Below are 20,031 nucleotides of genomic sequence, written 5' to 3'. Positions count from 1 at the left end.
ATCTACACAACCTAGCGCACTGTGTTGAAAATCTGGGCATTGTGTCAACATCGTCTTTCTAAGCATGACGTACACTATTATTGTTTCCAAGTCTGTGGGGATCCGCAAATGACCTGTGTATCCCTCAATTGTTCAGTTGTCCTTCACCATGGTAACACCACGCCGAGCTCTGCGGCCGTACCCTTTGACCCGCTAGAGAACAGCTTGCCTCTACGGCTCATCCGGAACTTCATCTAGTCACGTGACCTCAGGTCTGAAGAGAACAGGGGATCGCCATTTTTGTTCTGAGATTTACATGGTATCTAACTGGAATTCCGGCAACAAGAAAACAACAAACCCCTGATTCAGACGTTCCCAATGTGATCCAAATGGTTGATCAATTATCAGGAGTCACGTAGATCTACCGACTGCCTCAACTGTGTCCGCCTTTGGCGAAGTAAGAACCGAATTGAATGGCGAGTACGGTTGCCAAGTTTGCGATATACAACATCAATAATGAAGATTTCTTGAGCTCAAGAAACATTTCAGAAAGTATGGAAGAAGATGTTGTTTTGGAGCAACTTTCTGATGACAGATTTCAACAAAGGTCGGACATTCTTGATTACCTTAGAACGGAAGTTCGTAAACATGGCGGTAGGATACAATTTCAAAACATGTCGGCGTTGTTCAGGGGTCTGTCAAGAGCTCTTGCGGACTCGAACTGGACCGTTCGGCACCAATGTGTCCAACTTATATCGGAGATGATAGCAGGACTCGAAGACGAGCTTGACTCTTGCATGTCAACAGTCCTTCCAAAATTGGTATCCAATATCGGCGACAGCAAAGTAGCTCTTCGCAAAGCTGTCATCCAAACGTTACACCTGTACATGAAACATTCGTCAGATGTGCAGAATGTTTTCCATGCTATAGTGGAACATGGGCTAGAGAGCCCAGATCCGAAAGTTAGAGCAGAAACAACCATCAATTTCCCATTGTTGCTGACCGCTGAATTCGCTAAACAAGACTTATTTACAATTACCCAAGCTCTAGCGAAAAGACTGCACGGAAATACGGAAAATGAAGAAAACAAGATAGCAATCATATCGCTTGAGAGAATCCGTTCTCTCGTCGGAAATGAAGTGTTCGATGGTTACGTGCAAAGGCTGTCAAAGCCCACCAAACAGGTCTACTTACAGCTGACCGAAAGGGAAGAAAATGGCTACGACGGACACGTAGACGTCAACCTAAACAGCAGTAAAGGTGTCTTAGGTAGTGGCACCCCATGGAAACATGGACATAGTCGTGATATTGACAATGTTGGGAAGAATCTAGAGTTTGGTATCATACCGAAACACACAATGGATCAGCTACTGGATCAAAATGATTTACGTGTTAGAGCTCAAGGCATTGAAGAATTGCGTGAAATTGTGAATGACCTGCCCGAATTGACCCCACTCCTTCCACATATACTGGCATTCATCAGTTTTCTTTGCAATTTACTGGATGACGTGAACTTCAAAGTTACCACTGTAACATTGGATATATTTGGTAAACTTGTTTTGAAATTAGGACAGGGGGTAAAACCATACCTAAAGTCTTTGATGACTGCCCTTACCAAACGACTCGGTGACAACCAAATTGTCATACGCCAGGCCAACATGAAAGTTCTGATGCACTTGATGCAACTACTTACACCTAAACCTATCCTAAATCTATTGACTGATAGTTTGCAACATCGAAACTCAAGAGTTCGGGAGGAAGCCCTGAATGTTGTCATAGCATCATTGTTGACATTTCCTAGCTATGACTTCGATCTCGGACAGTTATGTCAAACCATTGCACACACATTGGTAGATCCCAAAAGGAAAGTCCGACAAGCCTCCTTGGAAGCATTCGCCGTCCTAGCCCAAGCAATGGGTCCGGGCAGGCTTCAGCCCCTTGTATCTGCTGTTGATAGTGTGGAACTCAGCATGGAAGGTGATGGGGTTATGGCAGCCGTGCAGGCACGGCTTGCTAGACGACAACTCCCAAGACTGAACAAAGATGGTCTTGTTGAATACTCTATTCCGCTACCAGCATCTGCAACTACAAGAGGGTCTCCCCCAAGTGCCGACATCGAGTGGATTATGGCAGCTGCCGGCGGTGGAACAAGCAGTGCCAGGGAGAGGACCCACAGTGAACAGAACAGAGAACTGTCTCAGCCCACATCTGCGAGGTCTTCATCAGGACACCATGAAACTATCGGTCCCACTCCAGCTCCACGGCGATACCACAGTGCAGGGAAGAATAGGAAGAAATTGCCATGGGAGGAACTCCCAAATGAAGACGATGGTGTAGAATTGGAGAAATTAGAGAACTCAAATCAAAGAAACCACCCCAATAGTGCACCATCTCATGTAAGTATAATCTTAGAATTGCAGCACATGGTTTATGACTGTTCATTGATTAATACCTAATCAAAGTATGAATCTGCATAAAGAAATTCAGGTTGAAGGAACATGTCATGTGACCTGCTTTAAAAGGTTTCAGTTTTTAACCACATGGGTACTCTTTAAAATTTAAAATCTACAAATTTTCAAAAATGGTAGAAAATGAGTCATGGTGTGAAAACGCAGGGAACTGGTAACAGCGATATTCAAGTTAAACTGAAATGGTTTGCAAGAAGGCAGTTCAGAGGAAACAAAGCGTATTCAATTACATAAATTTGGTACTAATGTGTTTTGAGAGATATAAAATGTGTACGACAGTCTCTGTTTTGAAAGAAAATTACATTTAAAAAAGTTGAGACAATATTATAGATCTGTGCAAGAAGTACATAAGCTAGTTATTGCCATTGTGTCAAAATTTCTAATTATTCTGATGCACAGCTTTAAAAAGATATGCAAGGAAACTTGTTGGAGTGGGATCATTACGTTCTGGCAAGTGCATGTACAACTGGAAAATTTGAAATAATTTGACCTGAGGAAAATAAGCACCTGTGAATTTCATCCTCCGCTCTAATAAGCAAAAAGTGATAACTAAAATTTGTTAAAAAGGGTCAAGAATAGAAAGTGTGCCATCCACTGTAATTGTAAAGTTGACTATGTCATTGTTTGACGTGACTTGGTAAGGGGCGATTTCCATTCAAGTGTTTGCATAACATCACAGAGAAAGTGTAGTGCAGCACTGAGGCCTGGATGGATTAGTAACTAGGTGCATTTGCAATGCACTTTTAGAAATCTTATGTGCCATAAATACATAGAGCTCAGACAAGGCAACAGTTCAACATCAGTGATTTCATGACAGTTGAAAAGAAAAACAGTGGTATCTTATTGCATGTTCTGAAAAAAAAACTGTATGAAAAAATTTGTGGGTTTCTCATTAGTGTTGATACTGTTTGAATTATTGATGGGACGTGGACAAGTTGATCTTTAGTTCACTCATGCAGATCAATAAATTGAATAAGGGTCCTCCAACAGTTGCATACAGATAACCATAAATATTTAATGTTGCTACCCCCTCGATGCCGGTTCACAGTGGTACTTGCAATGTATGAAAGGCAAGTAGGGACACTTCCTGTGGGGACATAACTTTTTCAAGGTTGACTTCTGAAACTAGTATCAGGTTAACTAGTGACACCACTTGCGCTGCCTTTGCTTAGGTGTAAATTCTGAGCAAGTTGTCCTGTATCAAGCCATTATATGGCATTATAACAGTATCTTCAATGTGCCACTTTCATGTATTTGAATTTTATTTGAAAAATGGTTGCCATCCTACATTTGTTGTCAGTCTAATAAAAAACTTTTTTTCTGTGTGCTACTCACGGTATTTGACCATTGCCAGCCAAAACACATCCCTCAAGAATGAGCTCACAGATGAAATACTAGTAGTATGTGACTTAAACAGGCTTTGCTTTGGCCGCTCAGCAATAACACTCAAGGATAATTTGAATCCCTATTAGCAGACAGTCATAAAATCTAAAGGTAAACTGGAAAGACGTTGGGATTGGATTGTTTAGCGACAATCAAAGGCTTCTACAACAATCAATCGTTCCAGTTTTACAACTCTTCATGAAATGCTTACATAAAAGCATTCTGTAAGACGTCAATATTCTTCCTTTCACTCAAGGAGAATATATATGGGCTAACAAAAGAACAAATCAGTCACCCTCAACAGAAATGTTTTATATGGGGCAACAGTGCTGAAATGTGGTACAGGAGTATCGTACAGTGTGCAAGTTGTGGATGGATGTTTGACCCATTGTTTAATCTCTGTAGAGCTACATCTAGCAGTACTGTAAAATGGGATTTTTTGAATCAAAATCAGTTCAAATTCAGGTGGCAATCATTTCATTAAAAAACTGTGACCATTAATAATAATAGTCAGTCTGTACCTTGGATGTGATCAAGCAAATTGATATGCAAGCACTATGAAAGGGACATGATTTGAAACAGTCATTACAATGTCTGTACAATGTCATGCTGTACAGACAACAGTTAACATTACTGCCCTAATGAAAATATTTTTATAATCACATGCTATGAAAATGTGTTTCATGAAAAATTGTGAATTTTTCTGTTGTTCGTCAAATGGGATGTGCTTACATGTTATCCATTTTTGACTGATTTGAATTTTGTCAAACCTATGTTCCCTTGCAAGGGTGTCTCAAAACACTGAAACAAATTGAAAACAATGAACAATAATAGGTGTATTAAATCAGTTTTAATGTTTAAAATTACCTGTCCATGTTGAGAGCACTTGTTGGCATGGCGGATAAAATCAAGTGTAACATGTTGGAGCACAGACCCTCGAGAAGAGAATTTGAATGTCAAATTGAAAATGATCAGACTCAATGAAATCACCCTGGCAAGTATGAACTGTAACCCCCAGCAAGGAAAAGGATTAAATTAATCAAGAAATACATAATGGTAACTAAAGTGTAGAATTTAAAGTCTAGGTGTGACAGGAGAGATACAGGTTTCAAGAAAGGTTACTCAGTGTAAACTGTTTTTTGTTTGTAGTGGGACTTAATTTAGTACCACAAGGCCTTGAAGGAACCTGTATGTCATGTGTCAGTGAAGTATAATCTAGCATTGACCTTTTATGTGTAAAAAGTTAGACATCACAGTGGCTGACATTTGTCCATACAGCCAGCTTGTATCTTTGAACTTTTTCCAACAAAGGTAGATTTTCTGCGTCAGAAGTTTGCATACATGCTGTACTTTTGATGATTGTGTTGTGAGATGAGCTCTGCTTGCCACGTACATGTACACATTTGTGTTTTTTGCCGTATTGTGACCAGCTACAAAGGGAATAAGAAAGAGTGTTGTTCATTGTAAAGTAGGCTCAGACGGCTCCCCATCAGCAGCCTGTGAAACGTAATTCTTTCGAGGCACCCTTGGTAGCCATTGTACAACCAATATGGGTTGTTGGGACAATGCAGCCTATTTAGGCGAAGCCAGATATGAATAGGGATAGTCCATGACAACAGGTCCACTCAAAGCCAGGGGAGGTCATATTCCTATCTGTGACCCCTTACCCGAGGACAAGCTACATGTAGCTTGTTTATTATAGAGACCTATAATCAGTGTCAACCTGAAACCATACGCCCAATGGTAGACATAAAAACAAGCACAGATGTGTTGTACATAATAATATTTTGAAGTCGCAAAAGGAACAAAAGCAGCAGCTGCAATCGGTACTGTACTGGTTTACAGATGAAAGCAAGTCTGTCTTTATTGTTTATTCACATATTTATTTTTTGGACTGCAGCTGCTCCATCCATAGATCTTCCAGACAAACTCTGAATTCACTCAGCAGAAACTTTTGTAGTATCGGGCATTCATCCTTGTAGTTGAAGTCTGCATTAAAAGTTTATGGCAGCCAGCAAAATGTAACATTTATTGTTTCCAAAAGATATTCATTGATTGAGATCATAAGTAGATATGTCCTGTGGAAACAAGAAGCTACTAAAATATTGTTGTAGCCCGACTACAGTGTAAATGAATTCTGATAGGATATGAGTGGTACAAATGATATGTGTTTAAACAGCAATTTTGATTCATACATTGTATATCAATGAGCGAAAGTTGCATGTTTTATTACAGATGAACGTCATAACACTTTTCATCTACCAACCAACAATGCTGATTTATTAGCAGTGTTGTTTCAAAAAGTGTCATTTGCTCATTGTTCATGCACATGGTCACCATAGTCATTGGTTTTTAATGCCAGTCTTTTGTCTGTGTTGTCACTCTGTTGATGACGTAGGGGAAAGTTGAATGACCTGTGTCTTTGTGAATTATGATACCTTAGGGGGAATCGAACATCCGTCAATAAAACTGCACTCACGATGACAGATTTTGAATACTATCCTGCGTGGGAGAGAGAGTAGTCATCAAATTATACATGGATGGAAACATTCTCTCTACATTGTAACTATATATTATGATGAACATCAGTGTTTTAGGCTTTTTTTCGTCAAGCAATATGTAAAAGCTGCAGCTACAACTTTAATAAAGTTTGCTGTTTGTGAAACAGCTGTTCTTGTTCTGCATATACGCCTGAAATCATATAGAAGTGCCTAGTGTTCAACATGTCAACAGATTCAGTGTGTACTGTACGTTGTATGTCCAGTATTATCGTTGATACCTAAATTTATTCCCAGACTAAGAATACATTTGTCAGCCATGATCATTGTACTCAAAGTGTTTAGTTTACAAGCTGAAAACTTTGTGTTTCTTCATATTTTAGGGAGCTTAGAGAACAGAAGAGCGTAATTTACTTGTTGATAAAAATCATATACTGGTATTACTTAAAAGCAGCCCCCACAATTAATACAATGAATCATACCTGCTGTATAGCTTGATATGGGACCGTATGTACATCAACATAGATTTTTTGTGACACAATTGCAATTCGGTGAAAAATTTGATGTGAAATTATGCTAACACAATGATTACAAGATTGCAGGGTTTTTTGTGAAAGTTAAATTAAGGTTTGTCAAAAACTGTTGTCTCTAAGTTTAAGAAAAAAAACCACTTCCAATTTGCATTCCTGTATTTGACATAACCAAGAATATACATGTACATGTATAATGTTGCTTGTGTACAAGAAAATTGTATGCTTGCAGGAATTACTCAACAGATAGTACCTTGTGTTGAAGGGGATTTTCTCATATCAAACAGTTTCAATTCTACACAGTAAAAATCAATTTAATCTTCATAATTTACTGTATATACCTATAAACACAGTGAAGAGTAAATAGTGCCTAATTTGTATGTGAAAAAAATGCCTCCCAAATACAAACCTCCCACAGTTTACTCAACTCAACTCTACTCAACTCTGTAGCATGTGTTTATTGTCACTATTGAAGTCCTGTCTAAAAAAAAATTCACAGCAAATGCCAGCGTGTCATATGATATCAGATGGGCCATCGATCACTGATGCTATCCGATAAAGTGATATTTTTCTACCACAAATGATGTTGTCTGTTGAATTGATGTCATCCTTTTGGGTGCTGTTTTGTCGTCATAGTGATTGTTATGGTGACGCAGGTATGTTCACCAAACTTTGCACTATACCCTTCTGGGGAGTGTTAAATAGCAAAGGGCATGTTCGTTAAAAACATATGGGAGCCAAATTTTAGTTTATAATATTCACAAAAAATTGTTTTAAAAGAACTGATCAAAGCCCATGTACTATATTAGGGTAGAATTTAGGCAATGTCATGACAATACTCAACTAATCATCAAAAGTTACCTGGTTCATATTACGTACTAAAATTGTTTACAACTTCTGTGACCGTTCATGGTTTATCAGTATGTGCAGTATCTTTGCTCTGATTCTCATTCATTTGCATGGCATTTAATGCAATTACAGTCAGAGATTATAGGTACACATAGATTGTGGGGTCTACATAATTCTATTGCTAACCACAGTAAGTACGTGTGTGCCATACCTTGACTAATTATTCAAATTTTTCATGAAATATTTTGTTGATGGCTTTATGCTATCCCAGAAGTTTCAGTGCCTGTGTTCTGTCTTTTGTGTCAGAAGATTAACCTTTCCCCTACCTCTGTGTAGTACAATGTATAATTCTGCTATTTGCAACACGTTTACGTAATTGTTGTGGTCAAATTAATGGGTGTACTGATATACGGGTACAGATGTAACAGAAATGGTCGTGTGGAAAATCTTACAATATACAGCACAGAAAAAAAAAACTGTTGATGTATTCAATTTTAAAAGTCTAAATTAACAGCAGATTTTCGGTCACCTGTTGACCATTTCATTGAAATTGTATCAATTGTAATCACAGCATTTCTTAGTAATTATTCCCTGAAGACAAAAAACAGGAAAACAAGTGTGAAATGTGAGTGTATGTATACTATGTTGTGAGAAGTGTTTAACAAGAAAATTTTGCACATTTATGCTGAATAATGCCAGTATGGTTTCATAGAGAGTAGAATCAATGATGAATTCCAACATATACATTTACATTTATTCCTGTATTGATTATTCACTCATATTATTGAGTCGCTATGCTGACCCACTTTTGTTGTCATTACCGCCAATATATCAATAAACTTGGATCTAAATATCGGGAGACATTAACAAATTTTAACTAAATGATTTCAGGCTGTTCCTAAACCACATGTTGACACAATATCTCATCCAAAGGTAATGCATGGGCAATATTTCAACAGTTGTCACAGTTTTTCATATTTTAGTTGATAAATTAAGCATTAATTGGTTTGGTATATTCAGAATGCCAATGGTAAAACACTAAATTATTCCCCTCATTTTGTTGAATGCCATTAGCCTGTAGATATTACTGTGGTCAGCAATGAGTTTTGATTTTCTTAACGCTTGAGTAAATGAGAGTGTGATATAAATGTATATCCCTAGAATTACTACTAATTGGATATCAAGATATTAGTAGACTTTACTTTTCACAAAAAAATTATAGAATAATTGCAGTAATGTACATGTAGCTGATAATACACTGTAAATCTCTGAGATCCCCCAGACTTCTATATAATTCACACAAAAATATGCACTAGAAAAGGTATAATGTAAATGTCTGAGATCCCTTAGACTTATATAATTCACACAAAAATATGCACTAGAAAATATGTATTAATAACTAGTTTTACACATAATTATAAAAAAACAAATGATAGTGAATGATGGACAGTACATGTATGCCTTGTCTAAAAGTACAATTCATGCTATGTCAATGATTGTCATCAGCTTTACGATGTTTTAACAGTTGAAACTTAAATTTCCTTTCATAACTCTGCATTTGATGCAGTTACTTCTATTCAGTCTTCAAAGTGTGTCTCTAGTGAGGCACAAAGTGTGGTAGAAATAGCCATATTTGCTCAGGGACATGCATGAAAAAGTACTTTTTGAATGGACAGAGTCTATCTTCGGTGTGTATACGGCTCATTCAACTCAATGGTTTTCACAGTCTGGTTATTTAGACTCATTATGAACTGTTATTCATGTTGTTGTTTGATGTACAACAGCACAGCAACCCATTTCATACTACCCTCAGGGCTTGCAGGATTATTCAAAAAGACAGTGAAGAGACAGAACTTTGCACTGTACATTACAGATTGCTGTAGACATTGCTGGGTGTGTGTGTGTTGCAAGTTGTTTGCTGTTGCCTGCTACTCTAGATACCGTTGACCTTGCAGACTCATAAATATTGATGTGCTGTTGCCTGCTCCACTCGCATACTCATTAACATGCTGTTAGTACACTGTTCTGAAAAACACATCTCAAAAGATGGTACGGTCATTTCGCCTTTTTAAGTTTGGCATCAAGGTGTGACCAGGCTCTACATACAGATTTCAGTGGCAAACAATGCCCAGACTCCCAGACTTGATGGCATCTTGCCACACAGATACTACTAATTGAAATTGTTTCATCGGCTGACTTGGTTCCGGGGGTGAGCGACTAAGGTATACAAACACAAATAACAGGCAATAACAATTGAGTCACGGTCATTATCAAGATTGTAATACAGAAATATCAATGTAACAGCTCGGCGGAAACTTATTTCTAATGACCTTGACCATTTCCTTTTTCCTGTACATTAATTATAAAGCTTTATTTCATGAACAATGGTAAACCATTGCATTAATAATCCCAACCAAAAGTACCAAAGGAAAAATGGTTTCTTAAAATATTGACAGTGTACATATTCTGAAATTGTAACATCACCCTGACCCTGAAATTGGAGCAAAGAATTTGGTGAGAAGTTGAAGCGAATGCTTGATTATTCCCATTTTGAAATGTAAAGACTGTAAAAGTGACATGCATATGGAAAGTGTCATGAATAATAAATAATCTACTCTGCTACAGTATGTTCTTAATTGCTTTTGACTGCCCCACAACGGGAAGGTTGTAAGAGCTTTGCCGGACTTTCCGTCTGTATCTGAATTAAATTGCCATTGATTACCGGGATTTCATCAATAATTCAGAGTGGTGGCCTGCCACTAGCAATATGTTAGGTACAAAAGAGGCCATGTGAGGTTAAGTATTTGCCTTCAGACAGTTTTAATTATGATAGATTGCCGTGGCAACATTATGGGTAGCGTTTTACTTCAGTTGCGTACATACACCATCACTGATACTACCTTTACACAAAGTATGTTGTTCTTGTGTGGATGGTGTGAATGATCTCACAGCATTAGACAAAACTTACAGCAGGCATTGATTTGAAAGGCAACGCTTGTCTTCACCAGGATGTTATGTAAATATGGCTGTTGATTTTGAAATAAAATATTTAACCTGACAAAAGGGATTATGACAGAAGTGTGCCAACTAGAGTATTCCATAACAAACTTTCAATATGGTTCCATTGTTTTATGCGACAAAAGTGGACCTCTGTAGAAAGATGGGAGACTGAAAGAGCTGACACCTGTCACATATCGTGTGAATAGTTATTTTACTCTGAAAACTTGTTTGAAGTTTCTGCAGCCATGTGCCCATAGCTCTTCCAAACTCACTCTCATGGATTTTGACTGAATAATTAAAGGTTATTACTCAATTTGCCTGTTCCTGTGTTGTATCAGTATGATTGTCATTTGTGCTCATCAGACACACAACAAAGTCGAGTGTCTGATGCAGCACAAATTACACAAATGCTGACACAGCACAAATAGCGGGCAATATTGGATAATAACCACTCATTGTCATATACTCTTTCCCAGAATTTTACAAATGACCGGAAAACCTTAAATTTTGGGGCTTTACTTTTATTCTGCCTCGCGTATAAATATGGAAATATTTTTGTAAACAGGCGTCATTCATAAACTGTGAAGTCAACACCACCACACGTGACAGATCCTCCCTACCCTAACAAACACTAAAGAAAAGATACCGGGATGCATATAATAGTCAAACGAGAAGGACTTTTTATGGTGCAATATGTTATTACAATCATTTCCGATCAAAAACTTTCCTTTGCTTTAAATCTCCCCCTGATTTTGATGGCACTCGATTGTCATATGGAATGGAGGAAGGTGGCCATTTTGTTTGGTTGCCCTGAGAGGCGCCATGTCAACAGGTTTTGTGAATAATCACTGTAATACAACTTGCTCACTACCTGTTTGGAGGTAGACAGCGCCTTGCAAGCGGTAGAATGTTTGCTAGAGCCTGTCTAAAAAATTACAAGAACTCAAATGGAATTACCATTTGGACATAGGTATATGATAAAATGTGAATATTGCTGCCTGTCTGGTTCAACTCCCCAATACAAAATATAAAAACATTAAGTGGGAGTCACAGTACACAAATTGCTTTGTACCATTACTCAGTTATATTTTTAAAAAAATAAGGTTTTGTTGCACCGAGTTAGTAGAGTGATTTTGGACTGTGAGTGTAAGAAAACGAGAATGATGTATAGGATAAAGCCCGAGTACGAGGGCTCTTCTGGTATATAAAGTCCAACCAACGATAAAATGTCGAGGCCGCAGGCCGAGACATTTTATCGTAGGGTTGGACTTTATATACCAGAAGAGCCCGAGTATGAGGGTTTTATCCGACTTAAAAACTATCGCCCCTAACTGATATTTCGTTTTCAATGTCTTTACGTCAACCGTCCCTTTGTCAATGTAACATGTTTAGGATATGAATTAAAACTTTTATTTGTGAAATAGCCTTCCAATGTAATGGAACATCCTATAAATGCCCTAGGGCACATTATATAAATGCCCTAGGGCACAGCAGATTTTGTGTTGCAGCTGGTTTCCGCTGTGTTACCAAATTTGAATATTAAAACGTACCAGATGTCTACAGAATATGACATGTTCACTTTTGATTGGACAGTACTTTACTACGGTGCTGTCATTCGTTTCTGGAATTTGGTGACCAAGGCTTTACGAGTAGATAAAACACCCTGAATTGAGCACTCTGATTGGTCAATCAACAGTCGATAGTTTTTAAATTCAAATACAGTATACATGTATGTGACAGTGTGCTTTTAAAGAAATAAAAATGTGTCAACTGTCAGAGAAATGGCCTTTTGACATGTCTTGGTTCTTTATCTCCCATTTCTATGTATGATATCAGAAACGACCAAATGAAGATAAGCCACCACTTAAAGCCAGGCATACTTGGAGTGAGGTGGATGATAACATTGAAATCAAGCCATTCAGATACCCCAAAGGATCATCTGGTTCCAGAGATCAGTCGCCAGATTCAGGCAAGTTAAATCTTACACATTACAAATACCATTCTCATTATCCGTGTACCCTTTCATTTTGTGTGGTTTTCAGTGTTCTCCACTCAAATTTGAGAGGGATGGTTCAGCAGGTCAAGAACAAGACTTGCATGCTTTGTGGATGATAAATTAACTCTTTCATGTAATAGATTAATTTACTGTTTCATGTAAAAGACAATTAACAATATTGAGGGTGGCCTATCCATAATCCCTTGATTGAAAATCTTGTATGTAACATTTGTCTTAGACTTTAATTGGATATCTATAGAGCAGATATTGAATGCACAGGTATAGTCTTCTGCCTCACCCTTCCTGGTGGATGCTGATTTCTAGTTAGTTGAACCATCAAACCTTCATCATGTAAATGTGTACAAAGGCAGAGAGAGAGAGAGAGAGAGAGAGAGGGAGGGAGGGAGGGAGGGAGGGAGGGAGGGATTTTTGTACCAAGATTTATGACTTATCCCCAGATAAGTAGTCTTTTCTTCCTGTAGTTTTGCCACTAACTTCATCATGCTTCTGCTAATGCAGGTTCTGGGGCTGGAGGATCATACCGTCAGATACACCTCACAAATTGAAACGTGAACGAGAGCGGCCGTCCTTCAATGCATATACTGCTGGCTTGGAAGTAAACCGATGACTCTGGAATCAGCCACAGTGCACCATCAACCGATAGAGGTAAATCTTATCGCCATAAAAAAATCTGCAAATAGTGTGTTACATTATATGTAGTCCTTTAGCTTTTGTAAGAGGCACAGTGATCATATTTGAAGGTCTGAAATCTGTAAATTTATTGCTGGATATTAAAGTTGCTGGAAAATGAGTCTTGTGTTGCACCATGTTTCCTTCATGTTATTAAAAAAAGGTTAAAATATAAGTGTGTTAAAGGGCCAGTATCTGTAACTTTTCATGATTTTTTCACTTTTTTTTATATGTCAACTACAGTTTCTTGTTCTACTCCCCCAAAAAGCATATTGAGATACACAGTATTCAGCATGTTAATGCAGCCTGTACATGTGCGGAGTGCACTGTTGCTATTGACAAGCAAATTGTCGTTGTGATGAAAATTCAAATGTAAACAATAATGGTGCACTTTACATGTACTTGTACATACTCTGTGTGGGCATGCTGAATAGTGGGTGCTTCACCATACTGCTGGGAGTAGGACAAGAACTGGTTGTTGATGTACAAAATAGAAATGGTGAAAATAATCCTCAAAAGTTACGGCTACCATCCCTTTAATAATTAAGGTATCCGTACATGACTAGATAAACTTACGAAAAGGTACTTAAGGTGTTTATCATTGTGATACACTTGAATTGACAAAATATAAATTTATGTGCATTTTATAAGAACAGGTTGTATGCGTCAAGGTACTTACCTTTTCCTTGTTCTGCCATCCTTCTCTAGCATTTATTTGCCATCCACTTCATTTATGCTTTAATTTTCTTTTGTTTTATTTGTTTGTGTTTTGTTGTAAATGTTGTTTTGGTTTTTGAAGACTGGCCGGGCTGGAAATATACCAATGGGACTTCTTTCACTGATATCTTTGGTAAAGAGTTTTGCCTTTTGAGTTGCTGGTATGCTGTGCTGCACTTACGCTTGAACTAATGCAATAAAATATTTTTTTGGTAAAATTAGTAATTTAGTGAAAAAGAAAATAACCAGCTTGTAATCCAATAATACAAACACTCTTAAAGCACAATCATTCTTGTATATGAAGTGTGTTGTTAAATTGCACCGTATTCTGTCTAACCTCATTTGCTATCAATATTAACCAAGCTGTGTTGATCACAATTATTGCCAGCGTAACTGCAAGTAATATTGTACTGTGTTCTGTAACAGTGTAGCAGTTAATGAATAAAATGCAGTACATATATGGTTGCAGATAATCCGTAGTCCATAACAGTACATTACACTTGCGCATATCATATTCAAGCCACACTACAGTTTTATGTTTGCAGTTATATTTGTATTGACATACTGTAGTGAGTTTTATATTGAAGGAAACAGATGGCCGTAGTCAATCAAAAATTCAACAAGATTATCAGAGTAGGGTTTTCTTCTTTGTATATCAGTCTGCCATCACACAATATGTCCCTTTTGATATCACTTGATCTGTGTGAAACTCTCAGGCAGTCAGAGTGTGTCACATCCACTGAATGTCTGACAGTTCGGTATCCATCCGGGGTATCCATGCCCTACTTTGGAAGTGGTTTGTTCGTTTCCTAGTGTTTTTCACTCGCCATGTATGGAACAGTTTGTATCAGTGCATTAGTTTGTTTAGTAAATCTAAATGCTCAAAAATTGTTTACATCGTGTCATCGTTTGAGTTTGCCATGTGCAGTTCCACACATCAGTTAATTGAGTTTACCAGTATACACAAGTCAGACTGTTAACACTAGTTTAACATTTACAGTGCACATAACCTTTGCACTGGCAACAAACTCTGCCACATCAGAACAAAAGCAAGAAAAATAAAACATTAATTTCACAGCACTCCTTCACTTAAAAAAAATTGTCACACAGCATTTTGTTTTGTTGATAAAAGGGTTTGATGTTGTGGCTTAAACATGCAGGTTTATCATAGCTATGAGTTATATGTGTCAGAATCACATCTGGTGTCCCAACTCGCATAGCAAAATTGACCCAACCAACCCATTTACACCAGGGAGTATGCCCTGCGAATAATTGCCCAAAGAGACGCTATAAAAACACACAGTAATAAGGGTCATGTAAACGACTGAACTACATTCTTCCCATCACATTGGGTGTGGTGTGAAATCTCAAAGAAATCTCAAAGGTGTGGTTGTGCTGAGAATGTTTTGATTTTGAAAACACCAAAGTTGCAGTGATCCATAAGTAGCCTTTCTCACCTCTCACGTCATCGCTATTCACCCAGTATTAACAGCCAAGATGTGCATAGCACAGAGACTGTATTTAACGTGTTCATTCATTTTTTGCTCTGTTTACCTGTTTTGATTTTGATTTGGCTTTATTTTCACTCATAATGCAGCTACCTTTTTTCTGTAACACTGAGCAAAATACCGGCAGTAATTACTGTATTTAACATGTTTTGCCTCAAGATTTATACATAATTTCACATATATAGCCTGTGTGATGTCATGAAAATCAGGATAATGACAAGAAAAAGACAATTAGGAACTGACAATTCTCAGTATTAATCATAGATTTGTCAAAAATATTGATCAAGTAAGCATATATGAAGGCATACTGAGAGGTATTTGAAATCTGTTTTGGCCAAACTATATTCAGAAAGATGTTTTTGTGTTCAAATATGCACAATTGTATGTTAAAATAAAAAGATATCACCAAACCAAACCAAACTAAATGAAATAGCATACTGAATGAAATGCCATTTTGTTTTGTTTCCTTCTTGAAACCTTGTTTGATAATTTTCTTGTTTAATCTTGTTTGTTTCTATTTCAATTGAAAAATTAAAGTGGAATCCTCAACCCTTGGTTTGTTGGTTCTCACATTAGTGCTCATTTACATTAAATTTTACTGTTTATGTGGTTTAAATCCTTTTGTCACCTTTGAAAGTTGTATTCAGGTTATCATTCTGTTCAGAGATAAAACTAATCAAAAATTGCCCCTCTAAAAACAAGTTCTTTAAAATTGTTCAGAATGAGATTTTTAAGTTTTTCCTTGAAAAAATTGCTGGGGTGTATGCTTTGTGGGTTAATACCAAGATATATTTAACAGTTTGAACCAACATTAGCACTTCTCTCTGTGACCGGCACAATCATACATTTATTCCCCAACAGCTGGATTTTATCGTCAACCACACTCCACATCATCACAGCTACCTTTGAAACTATAGACAGTATCTATGTTGAAACTAAAAGTCTAATGTGTCATCTGAACTGTTGACATGGTGTGGTTCCTTTCAGGTGAAACTGACATTCTTGCCAGTTCCACAAACAAGAAGCGTGGCGTTGGCAGACAGGACAGCAAAGACAGGGATGACAAGTATTTCCCGTCGTTCGGCGGCACCAGCAAAGATGAAGAGTTCCTGCGCAAGAGCCTTGCAAGTACCTGGCCAAACCAGGATAAAGAGCCTCCTCCAATACCCAGAAAAAGAGTTGATCCTCTCTCAGGTAAGCGCCAGTGTCTCCTGTACTTGTCATGCTGTGCTTACTAGATCATGTACCATTTTATATCTGGATATTCTTATTTCATATTTAATTTCTTGCATTACTGTTGACCCATCAGAATCACCAATATTCAAATATAAATTATCACGATATACTTTTGAAGAAAGCAAGTTGGCAGATATCATTTCTGTCTAGCTTTCCTATTCATATGTATTCCATGTATGTTATGCTATGTCATATGTGCTATACAAGTATAATTGTCATAGTATTTCCACAGAGCATTATTTCTTGTGTACGATCCAAAACATTAGTATCAGTAAACAAGTCACACCTGTTTTTTTCCACGTGTAAGTCAAACCATGATGTTGTCTTTCATTCCAGAGCCAACAACTCCGTCCACAGTATACCCTCCTGAATGGCCTGGGTCCGAGGAATCACCCAAGAAAAGCAACAAAGTCAACCAGGCTGCAATTCCACTGAAACCAACCCTGGCCAGATCAGCGAATAGGAAAACCAAACACGTGCCTCCGCTGGCGTTAAACGACAAAGGAAGCCGCCCCCTCGGGACAACAGAACCCGACAGAGCCAGGGCCTACCTCATCAACACTAAAAAGATGATGACTTTGATGATTTAGAAGATAGCGATGACGATTTTAATGTAAGTTTGATACCAAGCTCATCATTTCAGAGGATCAATATTCCTCTATCATTGATATACCAGGTGTTCTTTTCTAACATAGTATTGATTTGATTGAAGCATGTAATTTTCAGTTGATCGGTGATGTTAAGCAGAAATCCACAATGTGCCTATATCCCTAATAATATTGTGTAAGAGCCCTTGACAATACTGTTAAAATTAGGAAAAGAACAGAATAAATCACTGTTAATAAAGGGGAAAGGTAAAGACAAGTAAGGAACTAGAGTTAAAATGATAAGGAATCTCAAAAAACGCCCACAAAATACCATTTTAGGATAATGAAAACGTAGAGGTCTGGTATGTAAGTTTGTACGTGTGGGTCAAAAAGAGTTTTGTATTGTTGTAATGGCTTTGGACATCCATTCAATACTTCTAAAGGCGCAGTGACAAATTTTACTTCACCATCACATAAGTCAGGTTTATTGTTTACTTTTGGGAAGTCACTTATCTTTGGATTGTCGTTCACGTGCAGGTTCACACTGATGATTGTTGTCAACTCAATTATTTGGGTGTAAATAACATTGCAAGCATATCTCATCCAGAAATGGACATGTCATTTTTGAAGAAAGATGCTACTGTATATCACTGTGACAAACATTTTTCTTATACTCACTTTGTGTATTGGTGGTACAGTAATAGTAATAGTAAGTTCATAGCAAATCATCCACCAATAAACATGTCTTTTTGGTCCTTGCAAGATTTCTAGATTTGTTTAAAGATAAAGAAGGTATTTCTGGTTTGGTTTCTGAAATAGACCATTGATGGTATTGATGTCCCATATGTTTCAACTTAAAAATGTGTGCACATCCCTATTGTTGTGGCTGCTTGCTTAGACCTCACTTAAATCATGAAGAATGCAGTGATCATGATCAAATATGAGAAATGTTACATGTTAAATGTCGAATTGCATGTGATGCAGTGTTTTGTGTGTGTATGTGTGTGTATGTGTGTAATGGCATATGTGTACATGTATGTATGCATATGTGCATATGTGGCCATGTCTGCATGTCCAGGTCTTCTGGAAATCAATTTGCAATCACTGTTGCTGTTTACCACTGTCTCATTCCTTCCCTTGTTGTGACTTCCATTTCAGCAAATGCAGAATTCCCTGCAGAGTCTGCGGAACAGCGCCGCAAGAAAGCGTGCAGCAAGGAAAGCGGACCATTCCAATGGATCAAGCCGTACAACATCCAGGTCACCGTCACCTCCATTTGAGGACAGTGGTCATTACAGTGTGCTCTATGATAGTCTTGATCCCTCACCAAAGAGTACACCAAAGAAAAAAGGGTAAGCTCAAAGAAGTGTAGTAATTTTGGAGTTAGCCCTTTGATATGTGTAGTACAAAGTTTGAGTCATTTGGAGTCATGCCTGTGACGTATGCAGTTCAAAGTTTGTGTATGGCAAGCCTAAAGATCAGTAGACCTAGTGGGAAGAACCTGTCAAAGGTTATTAACTTTTTAGATCCAGGGGTTAGGGTTGTAATACTTAAATGGAAACCGCTAAGTAACTGGGTTCTAACAACAATGTCTGTCTTGGTCCACCATTCTTATTGTATGCTTGGTTTTTGGAAGGGGAGAAGTAAAAAAAGAACTGTTGTAATGGTCGCTGGCCACTTGCGCAAGAATATTTTTTGTCAAAATCTGAGAAAATAAGTATGTAAGATGGTTATGCCATACTGTAACAATTTGAGGTGAACATTTTCTGATACTGCCATATGCAGTGAACTAAATTGATATTCTTATAAAATTTAAGCTGAAAACAGAATGTACTGTAACCTATGTATATTTGATTAATTTTCTGTTAGCTTGACATTTTGACATGTATTATAAACTTCAAAGAAAGTAAATGACTTCAAGGAATGAATGTCTCTACCAAGTCTCAAATAAGTGTGTCAAACAGGTGGTCTCCAGTAGTCATCTCAGTTGTCATCTCTTGCAGCCATAACATTTAAAATGTTGACAAAATTAGCATTGAAATTGAAATGAAGTGACCTTTCGTAAAGTCTGAGAGTTGTTTTATCTTACAGTAGACATAAGAATCAAGTGTCTTTGGTAAACACTGTATCACAATTCATAATTAATCATGTTAGGTGTAACTTACATTTTTTAATCAAAATTTTGTGTGTCCTTTGTAAAGTTAAGCAAAAGAAACACTTAACTGATACAGTCTATAATAATTGAATTTGGCTATACATAAGATTGTATGAAAGCTTGTGAAAAGGACCTTTTAGATATTGTACAAGTGTTTAGGTACCAAATGATGAGTTTTTGTATTGAAAAAAGGCTTATTATGACAATTGTCAATAACATAGCTTATCACCTTAAAAGGCTCTGCTATACATTCATTATAATAATTCTACGTCAAGGCTTGTACCCTGTAATCTGCAAATGGCTTCTTATCTTAACTTGCCACCTCTTCCCATGCAAAGCTGGGAATGAGCTAAAAGCTCAGAGATAATGCCAGCTGCAGAATATTTTTAAGTAGAAGTCCTCAATTTGACTGATGGTCCACGAAAATGCAGATTG

General features: G+C 37.4%; 1 protein-coding gene across 1 annotated transcript; it reads left to right on the top strand.

Annotated features, from left to right (window-relative positions):
* The first annotated feature begins 235 nt into the window (after window positions 1-235).
* On the top strand, window positions 236-18,782 carry LOC139152820 (TOG array regulator of axonemal microtubules protein 1-like). The gene is made up of 6 exons (XM_070726165.1): window positions 236-2,375; window positions 12,544-12,676; window positions 13,223-13,369; window positions 16,606-16,812; window positions 17,191-17,467; window positions 18,600-18,782. The coding sequence occupies exons 1-3, from the start codon at window positions 453-455 to the stop codon at window positions 13,267-13,269; spliced, it is 2,103 nt and encodes a 700-aa protein (XP_070582266.1). The 5' UTR covers window positions 236-452; the 3' UTR covers window positions 13,270-13,369; window positions 16,606-16,812; window positions 17,191-17,467; window positions 18,600-18,782.
* The last annotated feature ends 1,249 nt before the right edge of the window (window positions 18,783-20,031 follow it).

The sequence above is a fragment of the Ptychodera flava genome, chromosome 16 (genome assembly GCF_041260155.1).
Source record: "Ptychodera flava strain L36383 chromosome 16, AS_Pfla_20210202, whole genome shotgun sequence".
Taxonomy (NCBI): Eukaryota; Metazoa; Hemichordata; class Enteropneusta; family Ptychoderidae; genus Ptychodera; species Ptychodera flava.
This window is presented reverse-complemented; position numbering and strand designations above follow the sequence as displayed.